The sequence below is a fragment of the Zingiber officinale genome, chromosome 8A (genome assembly GCF_018446385.1).
Source record: "Zingiber officinale cultivar Zhangliang chromosome 8A, Zo_v1.1, whole genome shotgun sequence".
NCBI classification, from domain to species: Eukaryota; Viridiplantae; Streptophyta; class Magnoliopsida; order Zingiberales; family Zingiberaceae; genus Zingiber; species Zingiber officinale.
In genome coordinates this window covers 132,141,716-132,154,959 of record NC_056000.1, presented here as the reverse complement: position 1 = coordinate 132,154,959, position 13,244 = coordinate 132,141,716, and the positions used below count along the sequence as shown (strand labels likewise).

General features: G+C 39.1%; 2 protein-coding genes across 3 annotated transcripts; both read left to right on the top strand.

Moving 5' to 3' along the window:
- The first annotated feature begins 3,694 nt into the window (after positions 1 to 3,694).
- On the top strand, positions 3,695 to 4,885 carry LOC122011270. The gene has a single exon (XM_042567662.1). The coding sequence runs from the start codon at positions 3,695 to 3,697 to the stop codon at positions 4,883 to 4,885; it is 1,191 nt and encodes a 396-aa protein (XP_042423596.1).
- Positions 4,886 to 4,993: 108 nt separating this feature from the next.
- On the top strand, positions 4,994 to 13,004 carry LOC122010284. Of its 2 annotated transcripts, none has more exons than XM_042566763.1 (2): positions 4,994 to 8,052; positions 12,088 to 13,004. In XM_042566763.1, exon 1 carries the CDS (start codon positions 4,994 to 4,996, stop codon positions 6,695 to 6,697), a length of 1,704 nt encoding a protein of 567 aa, XP_042422697.1. In that variant the 3' UTR covers positions 6,698 to 8,052; positions 12,088 to 13,004. The 2 variants fall into 2 exon arrangements, with proteins under 2 accessions (XP_042422697.1, XP_042422696.1); XM_042566762.1 differs by lacking the exon at positions 12,088 to 13,004 and adding an exon at positions 8,198 to 11,234.
- Positions 13,005 to 13,244: the final 240 nt, after the last annotated feature.

The window sequence follows — 13,244 nt, the reverse complement described above, 5'->3', positions numbered from 1 at the left end:
TCCTGCCCCTTCATTCAGATCTAAGTGATCCAACCCTTCATCATGATTTAAAGCGATCTGGACCGTTGATCTAAAGCTTAAGGCATCCAAGGGTTCATCCAAGAAGTGGAGCTCTAATTCAAACCCAATCCAAAAATCCACTCTTCAAGCCCAATTTCAAAAGCCCAATTTCATCCTCTTAATGGATCCGGATCCCATTAACCCAAAACCTCAACTTCTCAACCCAATATCCAAAATCCAAAAGTCCACTTTTAATCCTATTGGTTATTGGATTCGGATTCCAAACCCGAAACCCAAACCCATTAAGAAACCTACCCTTCTTCTTCTCCTCACGCACGACACATGAGGGAGGGAACCATTCTGTTCGCCTCTTCCAGCAGCTAGGGCACGCTCCTCCCACACAGCACCAGCATCTTCCTTTCTTTCTCCGGCCGGCGGCTCTCTTGTCTTCCCTTGCCGCCTGCCGGCCATCCACAGCCCATCACCTCATCTTCTAGATCCCAATCGGCGACGGCAGCGACACTCTTCCAGGCGGTTGCAAGCGACGGCGACGATTCCACCTCACCGGAGGGGTTCTCCGGTTCTTCCTTCAGTTCTTCACCATCTGGGGTTCAGTTGGCAGCAAGAAGAAGGCAGCACCGGCAGCCCATTCACAGCACCTTCATTTCCAGCCACTTCCATTCGAGGGGGTTCCTTGGTGGAAGATTCGTTCATCCCATCATCGTCGTAGAAGCTAGCAGCAATTCCGGCAGTGGGCAATTGTTCACCGGCTTTGGGGGTTTCCGAGCCGGGTCCTTGTGTGACGGCAAGGGTAGTCATTGGTAATCGGAAGCGAAGTGTGAATTGTGGTTGGATTAGTTTAGTTTTCTTAGTTTAATTCTGCATTGTGTTAATTTACTTGTGTTGAAGTTTGTTTCATTGAATATTTGTATTGAACTAGATTTCCATGTTTAAATTGCACTTACTATGCTTGATTAGTTTCACGCACACAACGTGTTCGATGAAATGCTTCAACCAATAGTTAGGTTCAATTTAATACATTTTAGTTTATTGAATTCTTGTTTTGTCTTGTACTTTCAATTTTGTTAGGTTTTAGCTTTGATTTAATGCAATTAGGTTAGATTAGATTAGATTTCTTTAATGCTCTAGGTTTAATTCTATACTTTGTTATTCCATTCCTTAGTTTAATTCTGTTGATGGTGAGATCGTAGCGTAGAGTGACAATGCGTTGTGAGATCACTATTAATGGATAGATAGGATGTTCTTTTTAATTAGGATTAGCTTTCCTTTATTTGCATTGTCTTCATTTACTAGATTAGTTTCATTTAATGCTTTGTTATTTCTTTACTTAGTTTAATTGTGTTGATGGTTAATTCATAGCGTAGAGTGACAATGCATTGTGGATTAATTATTAACACTTAGTTAGATTTCATTCCGCATTAGAGTAATTTCCTACTTGTCTTGCTTTTTATTTGTTAAATTTAGAATCGAAAACCCAAACCCCATTTTAATATTGAAAATCCCAAAAATAGAAATAACATACGATCCTAGATTACCATCCTATCGTTACTTTCGTTGGCGGACGACCCGAGTCATTCCTATGCTACATTAGTGTAGGAGGGGTTTGGTACTTCATCATTTGATGCCCAATTCGCGACAAAATTTGGCCGTAATCAAATTGGCGCCGTTGCTGGGGAAAGAAAGGAACAATTGATGATCGGTTAAATTGTTGTTATATTGTGATTCGAATTGATGAACTTTTGAAGTTATTAGGCTCAAGTAATTTACTTTGGAGTTATGTTTTGCTTTTCAAAATATATCTTGAGTAAATTCAATTCGATATTTCTTATTCGCTATTTGTGCCTTACATGATTTTTGTTAATCTTGGTTTTGAAGATGTGGGGTCATTGCTCATGCTTGGATTCAGTCAAGCCAAGTTAGCTTGGACAGGGTCAACCGAGTCACTGCACTGTTGCACAGGGTGAGTCAAATCAGGATCAAGCTGCATATGAACCGGACCGGGCGGTTTGAGATTTTTCCAGCTTGAACCGGTCTAGATCGCAGAAGAAAAATGCGAATTGGCACGGTGAATAGTGGCTTGCGCTACTGTTCATTGTGCCAATTCCTTCTCCATCGCGGTCGGCAGCGGCGCAGGTCCCATTCACACTCCAGATTCAGATTTCGTGCTCATCTTCAACTGAGAATCAGTCCGCCGGTGTGCAGTTCACGAAGAGCAGGCGCGATCGAGGGTGTTACCCAGATCGCGATATCTTTTCCGCCATTTATGTGAAACCATATATTCGAGGGTGTTTCCCAGATCTGTGGTTTCTGTTCTTCACCAGCAACTTTAAGGTGTTTTCCTGAAGTTCTTGCTCCCATTCCATTGCCGTTCTTTACGAGTTGATGTTGGATCGATCCGATCAGTCGTTTCCAGCATCGCCGCTCGTTTCCACCTCTGTTCTGCGAGAACCCAGATTGCGAGCTTGAAGGGTGATCCCAGGAGCTGTGCGCATCTTGTCTTCACACCAGAGAGGCTACACAAATCATTTGAAAGCTCGAAGGGTGTTCCCAACAGCTTCTTTGCATTGCAACAGAGAGAAAGGGCTCGGAATAAGGATTTGGAGTTTGTGAATGCTTATTTTAACCTAGATCTTAGATTAACTGTTGCAGATCTTAAGTTTGCTTGTTTATCTTCTTACCCGAACAAATCCCATGTTTGTTTAACACTTAGATTGATTCTAGGGTTTGGTTATGTGTAGTTGACGGTTATGGATTTGCTATGCAGAATGCACAGTCTTGATTTCTGTTATTGAGTCTTCGATTTGCATTTGAATAAGTAGTTTAGATTGAGATTTGATTACTGAAGTTTGAAAACTTGTTTGTTATCAATTGTTAGGTTAATTTAGAGCTAGATGCTGCATGTCAAGTTGAATTTCAGTAGTGGTAAAGTAGTTGAATTGTCTTGTTAGCTTAAGGTCTCATTTCCGTCTTGCTGTAATATTCCTTTTCCTTTAGGTAATCAGCATGAATCACCCCAGTTTTAGAAGTTAGAGTTGCTGGAATAAGTTGTTATTGAACACTTAGTTAAATTGCACTTGTTTTGAATTTCTTTTCTAGTTTGAAAACTTGATACAGTGACTATTTAGCAAGAATCCATTTGCTAAACCTTAGGTTGAGTGAACATTAATAAAAACAGAATTTAGATTATAATCCGATTGAAGTTTCACATTTGATTGTAAATTAGACTTTAGGTTCAATTAATAACTTTCTTTTGCAATTCGGGTACCCAATAAGAGTTTTACAATCTAATTCAAGCTGATTTGCTAGTTACCCTTGGGAAAATACGACTCGGGATTCGTTGCTATAACACTTGTATTGATTTTAATGAGTTCCCAATCTTTATCAATTTGATGCACTTGTGACATGCGAAAACGTGTATATCAAATTTTGGCGCCGTTGCCGGGGAAGTAACTAGTAATGTGTGTTTGTTTTTAGATTGTGCTGAATTTGAATTTTCTTTGTTTTCATAAGATATCTACTTGAATGTTCAATTAAATTGTTTTTCATGACCAGATCTTCGACAGACAAGTTGTTTGAGTTAGATCCAGAGATTGAAAGGACTTTCAGAGCTTTAAGAATCCAAGAGAAAATTTCAGAGGCTTCAGAAAGTTCCTTGTCATCTTCAGATACCCCCATGGGTGATCATAGCAGAACAATGAAGAAGCTTGCAGCTCCTGATGAGGCTTTCAAGTATTCATGCATCACTTATCCAACTCTAGCTGGTGATTTTGAGCTGAGATCTGGACTGATTCATTTGCTTCCAAAATATCAAGGATTATCTGGAGAAGACCCAAACAGACATTTGCATGAATTCCATGTGGTTTGTTCAACCATGAAGCCACAAGGAATTTCAGAAGAGGATATTAAGCTAAGGGCTTTTCCATTTTCACTTACAGGAGCAGCGAAAGATTGGTTGTATTATTTGCCACCAGGATTCATCACTTCTTGGATTGATATGAAAAAGGCTTTCTTGGAGAAATTCTTTCCAGCCTCAAGGACTGCAACTATTAGGAAAAGCATCTGTGGGATTCAACAAGTGGTGGGAGAGACACTTTATGATTATTGGGAGAGATTCAAGAAACTATGTGCAAGTTGTCCTCAACACCAAATCAGTGAGCAGTTATTAGTCCAATACTTCTATGAGGGTTTATTACCTATGGACAGAAGTATGATAGATGCAGCAGCTGGAGGAGCTTTAGTGAACAAAACTCCAGAGCAAGCACGAGAGCTTATTTCGAACATGGCTGAAAATTCACAGCAATTTGGAAGTAGAGCACTCACTACTAGAGGAGTTGGTGAAGTTCAAATGGTTTCAAATGAACAAAAGGAGATAAAGAATTCATTGATTGAATTAACTTCATTGGTGAAGCAATTAACCTTGAACAATGCTACTCAGTCTTCTGTTGTTCCTAATATGCAATTTCCATTCAAACAAAGTTTAGTTTGTAGCATTTGTTCGAGTCAAGATCATCTTTCAGAACTTTGTCCGAATCTCCATCAAGATGAGTCTTTAGCAGCTTTCTCTAGAGCTCAATTCCAACAAAAAAATGATCCTCACTCTTCCACATACAATCCAGGGTGGAGAGATCATCCAAATTTGAAGTATGGAAATTCATTCTATCAACAACCATTTTCAAATCAGCATTTTAGCCATACTTCCGGTAATTTCCAGCAACCTCAGCAAGGGTTCCAGCAGCAGAATCAAAATTTCCAGCACCATTATCATCCTGCAAATCAATTCCAGCAATCATTTCAGCCTTCTCAACAGTTTCAAAATCAAAATCAGCATTATCAATTTCAAAATCAGAATTTCCAGCAAGGGTAGAATTTCATACAGCAAGCACTTCCAGCACCTTCAAGGCTGAGTTTAACTCAAGGGAACTCTAGTAATACCTCAAGTTCTGATGCACAGCAAGTTAGATTGGATGAATTGATGCAACAAATCCTTCAACAGCAACAAAGTCAGCAAAGAACAGATTCAGCAATTCAAAATATAGAAAGACAGATTGGGCAGTTAGCTTCCAGCCTTAATCAAATGCAAGCTCAAGGATCAAGTCAACTGCCTTCACAAACAACTCCTAATCCTAAAGGGAATGTTAGTGCTTTAACTTTGAGAAGTGGGAAAAGAGTTGCAGAATTTTCAATTGAAGAAACTGCTGTTGGAAAGTGTCCAGAAATCCAGCAACAAGGTTCCAGTAGTGAAGGAATTCAGACAGAGCAGAATGTGCCAACTTCGGGTTTAACTCAAAGTTCCACTGATCCATTGAATATGGAGCATTCACAAGGAAGAAATAGTTGCATTCCGGGAATTTCCAGCAAGTTTTCTCCAGATGAGCAGTTTCCAGCAGCAGCAACTCCAGAAAGCAGCAAATTTGGAAATGCAGGATTTCAGAATTCAGAGCCGAGCATTCCATTGCCTTTCCCTCAACGCAAAGTACAACCAAGGAAGAATGTAGAGGAGGAGAAAGCAAAGGAGTTCCAAGAGCTTGTGGATTTATTTAGCAAGGTGGAAGTAAATGTTCCTTTACTCACAATGATCAAGCAAATTCCAAAATATGCAAAATTTTTGAAGGATCTTTGTGTGCATAAGAAGAAATTGAAGGGGAATGAGTTGATTAGCATGGGCAAAAATGTATCTGCACTTCTTCAACCAGTTCCTCAGAAATGTGAAGATCCTGGTGTGTTTACAGTCCCTTGTGAGATTGGAAGTAGTCTTTTTAAGGATGCCATGCTAGATTTAGGAGCTTCAATTAATGTGATGCCAAAATCAGTTTTTCAGACTTTAGGCATTGGACCATTACAACCTACAGGAGTAATCATTCAGTTAGCTGACCGCAGTCAGACTCATCCAGCTGGAGTTATTGAAGATGTATTGGTTAAGGTGAGAGAACTCATTTTTCCTGCAGATTTTTATATCCTTGATATGGAGGGAGACTATCTGGCCAGTAGATCTCCACTCATTCTAGGACGACCTTTCTTGAAAACTGCGAGGACAAAAATTGATGTTCATGCGGGCACACTGTCTATGGAGATAGGTGATACAGTGGTTCAATTCAGTATTTTTGACGCTATGAAACATCCTAGAGAGGATCATTCTATTCTTAGTTTGGATATCTCAGAGGAGCTGGATAGTGTGGATTTCTTTTCAGAGATTGATGCAGATTTTGTAGAGATTGGTTTCGGTGATGTTTCAGTTACAGCTTTTGAAGACGTTTCAAATTTGGGGGTGTATGTTAAGTCATGTGAATTATTTTCGATGGAGTCAGAAGAAGTATGCGTAGGGGATTGCTTAGGAGAAGCTTTATCCTTAGGATCGCCCAGAGAAGAAGAAGTATGCGTAGGGGATTGCTTAGGAAAAGCATTACCCCTAGGATCGCCTTCTATTGATCAGACACAGGATGAGTTGAAGCCGTTGCCTTCACATTTAAAGTATGCTTACTTAGGAGAAAACCAGCAATTGCCTGTCATCATAGCCCAGAATTTAGAGCCAGAACAAGAAAGCAGATTATTGGAGATTCTGAGACAGCACAGGAAGGCCATTGGAGGGACTTTAGCAGATATTCCTGGTATTAGTCCTTCTATTTGTATGCACAGGATTTATTTGGAGGAGGATGTGAAACCAGTGAGACAACCCTAGAGGAGACTTAACCCACTGATCCTTGATGTAGTCAAGAAAGAGGTGACTAGACTTCTACAGGCAGATATCATTTACCCTATTTCTGACAGTAAGTGGGTAAGTCCCATCCATGTGGTTCCAAAAAAATCAGGGGTGACAGTTGTGACTAATGAAGAGAATGAGTTAGTGCCCACCAGAGTGAAGAATTCTTGGAGAGTTTGTGTGGACTATAGGAAGTTGAACCAAGCAAGCAGAAAGGACCACTACCCCCTACCATTTATTGATCAGATGTTGGAGAGACTAGCGGGCAAGTCACATTATTGCTTCCTTGATGGTTACACGGGATATTTTCAGATTTGCATCGACCCAGAGGATCAGGAGAAGACCACCTTCACTTGTCCTTTCGGTACATTTGCCTACAGACGGATGCCATTTGGACTATGCAACGCTCCAGGAACCTTTCAGCGATGCATGGTAAGCATATTTGGTGATTTATTAGAGCATTGCATGGAAGTTTTCATGGATGATTTTTCTGTATATGGTTCATCATTTGATGCATGTCTAGAAAATCTGTCTAGGGTTTTAGATAGATGCATTGAGACTGATTTAGTGCTTAATTTTGAAAAATGTCATTTTATGGTTGAGCATGGCATTGTTTTAGAACACATAGTCTCTAGGAAAGGAATTGAGGTAGATCCTGCTAAGATTAGTGCTATATCTTCCTTATCTTATCCCGCATGCGTGCGGGATGTTCGAGCTTTTCTTGGTCATGCAGGATTTTACAGGAGATTTATTAGAGATTTCAGTCAGATTGCTCTTCCACTGTCTCAGTTGCTTCAGAAAGATGTTGAGTTTCATTTTGATCAAAAGTGTAAGGAGGCTTTTCAGAAATTGAAGGAGGCATTGAGTTCTGCACCTATTATCAGGTCACCAGATTGGACTCTACCATTTGAGCTTATGTGTGATGCTTCAAATTTTGCTGTAGGGGCAGTTCTTGCGCAAAGAGTAGATGGAGCACCACATGTTATCTGCTATGCATCGAAAACCTTGGATTCAGCTCAAGCGAATTACACCACTACAGAAAAAGAGCTTCTTGCCATTGTTTTTTGCTTTAGATAAATTTCGATCATATTTACTTTGTTCTCACGTGGTTGTATTTTCTGATCATGCAGCTTTGAAGTTCCTCCTCAAGAAGCCAGATGCTAAACCTAGATTGATTAGATGGATGCTTCTTCTCCAGGAGTTTGATTTGGAGATTCGAGATAGGAGTGGGAAGGAAAACTTGGTTGTCGATCACTTGAGCAGAATTGAAGGGGACGTGGATCATACGACTATTGATGATGATTTTCGAGATGAGCAGCTTTTTCGGATGCATGGTGAGTTTCCCTGGTATGCAGATCTTGTTAACTTCTTAGTAGGTCAAGTTTTTCCTGCACAATTTTCAAAAGCTCAAAAGAATAAATTGAAAAGTGACTCGAAATATTATGTGTGGGGTGATCCTTATTTATGGAAATTCTGTAGTGATCAGATCATTAGAAGATGCATACCTGATTGTGAGTTTCAGTCTGTACTTGCATTTTGTCATTCATCTGAGTTTGGAGGGCATTTTGGACCGCAGAGGACTGCTAGGAAAGTCTTGGAGTATGGTTTTTATTGGCCTACTATTTTTCGTGATGCCTATGTTTTTTGTAGATCATGTGATAAGTGTCAAAGGACTGGGAATATAGGACCTAAGAATGAAATGTCTCAGTACTACATGTTATTTTGTGAGATATTTGATGTATGGGGTATTGATTTCATGGGTCCATTTCCTGTTTCTTTTGGATTTTCATATATTTTGTTGGCATGTGATTATGTTTCCAAATGGGTGGAGGCCATTCCCACCAGGACTGACGATTCTTCAGTTGTTGTGAGTTTTGTCAGGACACATATTTTCTGCAGGTTTGGAGTGCCTAAAGCAATAATTAGTGATCAGGGGACACATTTTTGTAATAGACTCATGAAGGAAATGCTGAGTAGATATGGGGTTTCACATAGAATTTCAACTCCTTATCATCCTCAAACAAATGGACAGGCTGAGGTGTCAAATAGAGAAGTGAAGAGAATTTTAGAGAAAACTGTGAGGCTTGACAGGAAAGATTGGAGTAAGAGATTAGATGATGCACTTTGGGCTTACAGAACCGCTTTCAAAACTCCTATAGGGATGTCTCCATATAGAATGGTGTATGGTAAAGCTTGTCATCTTCCAGTGGAGATTGAACACAAGGCATATTGGGCAGTTAAAGCTTGTAACTTAGATGCTAGTCCAGCAGGAGAAGAAAGGAAATTGCAACTCCAAGAGCTTGAAGAAATTCGGTTAGAGGCATATGAAAACTCACGGATCTATAAAGAAAAGACCAAGAATTTTCATGACAAGCACCTTGTGGGTAAGGAATTTCATATAGGGGATAAAGTGCTTTTGTATAGGTCGAGGCTCAAATTGATGAAAGGTACGTTGAGATCTCGTTGGGAGGGTCCATTTATTGTAACTAATGTTTTCTCTTATGGAGCTATTGAGATTAGGGATGTATCTACCGGACGGATTTTCAAGGTGAATGGGCATCGACTTAAGATCTTTCATGAGGCTAACAATGGAGTGGAGGTGGAGAGAATGAGCCACACCGGAGCAACTTATCCAATTAAAGGGGAGTTTCTTTCAACTTAGTTTTCCCGTTTACATTTATTATATGCAAGTTAGTTGCTAAATAAATTCTTTGTTTACAAATAATAAATTTAGTATATAAAAAAAAATTCTTTAATGTAGATAATCTCCTTGTAGAACTCAGTTTTGAGACTTGAAATAAGGAAAAAATGACACCCCCTTTACATGATTCGATGACATGTTAGAAATGGAGGAAGTTAGCTATTTTTGATTGTTTAGTTTTAAGCTTAATGTCAAGATTGGACTTTTAATTTTCTTGAGGTTGCTATTTAATAATGGAAACTAGATTGATGAGATGAAGTGATACTTTTAATACCTAGTGAGAATTAAGCCGCATATGTGTGATGCACTCATGTTATTGCAACTCTAGAACTTGCTTTCATTCTTTCAAAGCCACAATTAATGGACAATTTTGCACGTATCAGGGTTATCTTTGTACTATTTTTCCACACTATTTTGCCATAAACTCTTATTTCCATCATATCTTTATAATCCTTTTCATTTCAAAATTTATGGTTATGGGGACACAAGATGTTATGTGATGGATTCTTTGGCCGAGACGGACAAAGGTTTAAGTGTGGGGGAGATGTGTGGCGTCTAGTTCTTGAGTTTTAGATGTCAAGAGCAAGTTTCATAACCTTGAAAGTTGGAAATTGATTTTGGTCCAGTAATGATTTCAATAATTCAGTTTAAGAATCATGGAAATTGCCAATGTTTTGAAAGGCTGGAATTTTGTATAAATGAAGAGTTCTTAAGATGATATGTTAAATATATCCAATTCTTGAATTTTATCATGTTAAGAGCAAGTTCTAACAGCTTTGAGTTTCGGAGATTGATACTATGCTGATACAAGTTGAAAGAGGATATGGAATGCTAATGGTGTTGCTGCCCTGAACATTTGGACAATACTGCATAGTAGAATTCCAGGCAGTTACAAGAGGCTAAAATTATGTTCTGTTGTAGCTGAAGAAGTGTATCTGTAGAGTGAGAAAGTTTATACATTCATGTGGAAGCTTGGAGTTGGGAAACAGGAACAACAGAATTTTAAATCAAGGGTACCAATCTGAAATGCAGAAATGCAGAAGTGCAGGAATTACAGTTTAGTGAAGCTATGTAGATTTCAATGGTTGAATTCTGGACATGGCAAATTGCAGCAAGGGAACATTAGTGAATGAGAGTATTGGAGTCAATTGGCTAAGCAATTGAAATGGAGAAGTGATTTCAGAAATTATTTTGAGGTGCTGAAGATGTATGTTGTTAACAAATGTAATGCGGAAGTAGGATAATTGCAGAATATGAGAAATGCTGGAACTTTGTATCAAAGGAGTATCAAAAGATTAGTAGCAACATCTGAACAAGAAAGTGATTAGAGCTAACCCCAGGATGATCCAAAACAAATGGTATTTCAACCTTCTATGACCCTTACAAAGTCTGTAACTGTGAAAGTGAAATTCAATAACTTAACTTACTGTATCCAGAAGCTGTAATTTGCAAGAAATTGTGAGGAAGTTGGAGATGCAGAAATAACCAAAAGGGAAAGGAAGCTAAACGGGTGGTAGTCATTAATCGGAATGCATCCATTGAAAAATCTGGAAACTGCTTAAATCTGGGAGTCAACTAGTTTCAGGAAATTGAGGAAGTGCAGGAACCAATTGCTAATCAGAAACAAGGATCTGAACCTTATGCAGTTGATGAATTTTGGAAGACAAGTGGCATTTGAGGATAGATGCATACAATTGCTGAATTTGTCTCTGAAATGTTCAGAAGTTGATGAGGAAAGAACAAAGGTGCGGGGCTCTAATTCTGTAGTGTCAAGTTAATGTTTATTCAGTCCATGAAGCCAGTAAATATTGAATTCAAGACTCGGAAAAAGAGAGAGGAAACACTTTTAAGAGTTTAAGTTTTAATGTGGATACGCAGATCAAATAGTGAAACGGAAATTTCAGTAACAAGATGTTGAAGTCTGGAAGTGAAGTTCTGTTAAAAAAAAAAAAAAAAAAAAAAATTAAAGGGAAGATGGCCAAAATCCACTCATATAACATACTTTTGTACCCATAACTTCCACTAAATTGATTCATTCTTATTCCTTCTTGCTTCTAACTACAATCTGAATTGCATCTTTATTTTTCTTCATATCTGCCCTATTACTGTAATTGATGTCCATAATCATGGTGGAGAGTAGAAGAGGAGCAAGCCTATGGTAGTGCAAGAAGCATGAGTAGCTTGAGTGCCCTCTACCAAAGTTAACATGTTTAATTAGGACGAGAGCCACAAAATTATCATCTTTGGAGGTGAGAGTGGTATCATGTTCAATTCATTCATGAAAGGGGAAGTTAGTATTTAGTCAACCGAAAGTTAAAGTTACTGTCCAAGAGTGCTTAAGATCTTTGAACTTTATTATCTTAGATGGTTTTCATTCTCTATTCTCTAGTCATGTTAAGAATATGTGTAAAGGGGGTGCCATTTAAGTAGGACTTTAGTTTCTTAACTTGCTTGAGACAAGCAAGAATAAGTGTGGGGGATTTTGATGATCGGTTAAATTGTTGTTATATTGTGATTCGAATTGATGAACTTTTGAAGTTATTAGGCTCAAGTAATTTACTTTGGAGTTATGTTTTGCTTTTCAAAATATATCTTGAGTAAATTCAATTCGATATTTCTTATTCGCTATTTGTGCCTTACATGATTTTTGTTAATCTTGGTTTTGAAGATGTGGGGTCATTGCTCATGCTTGGATTCAGTCAAGCCAAGTTAGCTTGGACAGGGTCAACCGAGTCACTGCACTGTTGCACAGGGTGAGTCAAATCAGGATCAAGCTGCATATGAACCGGACCGGGCGGTTTGAGATTTTTCCAGCTTGAACCGGTCTAGATCGCAGAAGAAAAATGCGAATTGGCACGGTGAATAGTGGCTTGCGCTACTGTTCATTATGCCAATTCCTTCTCCATCGCGGTCGGCAGCGGCGCAGGTCCCATTCACACTCCAGATTCAGATTTCGTGCTCATCTTCAACTGAGAATCAGTCCGCCGGTGTGCAGTTCACGAAGAGCAGGCACGATCGAGGGTGTTACCCAGATCGCGATATCTTTTTCGCCATTTATGTGAAACCATAGATTCGAGGGTGTTTCCCAGATCTGTGGTTTCTGTTCTTCACCAGCAACTTTAAGGTGTTTTCCTGAAGTTCTTGCTCCCATTCCATTGCCGTTCTTTGCGAGTTGATGTTGGATCGATCTGATCAGTCGTTTCCAGCATCACCGCTCGTTTCCACCTCTGTTCTGCGAGAACCCAGATCGCGAGCTTGAAGGGCGATCCCAGGAGCTGCGCGCATCTTGTCTTCACACCAGAGAGGCTACACAAATCATTTGAAAGCTTGAAGGGTGTTCCCAACAGCTTCTCTGCATTGCAACAGAGAGAAAGGGCTCGGAATAAGGATTTGGAGTTTGTGAATGCTTATTTTAACCTAGATCTTAGATTTACTGTTGCAGATCTTAAGTTTGCTTGTTTATCTTCTTACCCGAACAAATCCCATGTTTGTTTAACACTTAGATTGATTCTAGGGTTTGGTTATGTGTAGTTGACGGTTATGGATTTGCTATGCAGAATGCACAGTCTTGATTTCTGTTATTGAGTCTTCGATTTGCATTTGAATAAGTAGTTTAGATTGAGATTTGATTACTGAAGTTTGAAAACTTGTTTGTTATCAATTGTTAGGTTAATTTAGAGCTAGATGCTGCATGTCAAGTTGAATTTCAGTAGTGGTAAAGTAGTTGAATTGTCTTGTTAGCTTAAGGTCTCATTTCCGTCTTGCTGTAATATTCCTTTTCCTTTAGGTAATCAGCATGAATCACCCCAGTTTTAGAAGTTAGAG

Coding starts and splice junctions, on each gene's coding strand:
- LOC122011270 (XM_042567662.1), top strand. CDS start 3,695: ATGGGTGATCATAGCAGAACAATGAAGAAGCTTGCAGCTCCTGATGAG.
- LOC122010284 (XM_042566763.1), top strand. CDS start 4,994: ATGCAACAAATCCTTCAACAGCAACAAAGTCAGCAAAGAACAGATTCA.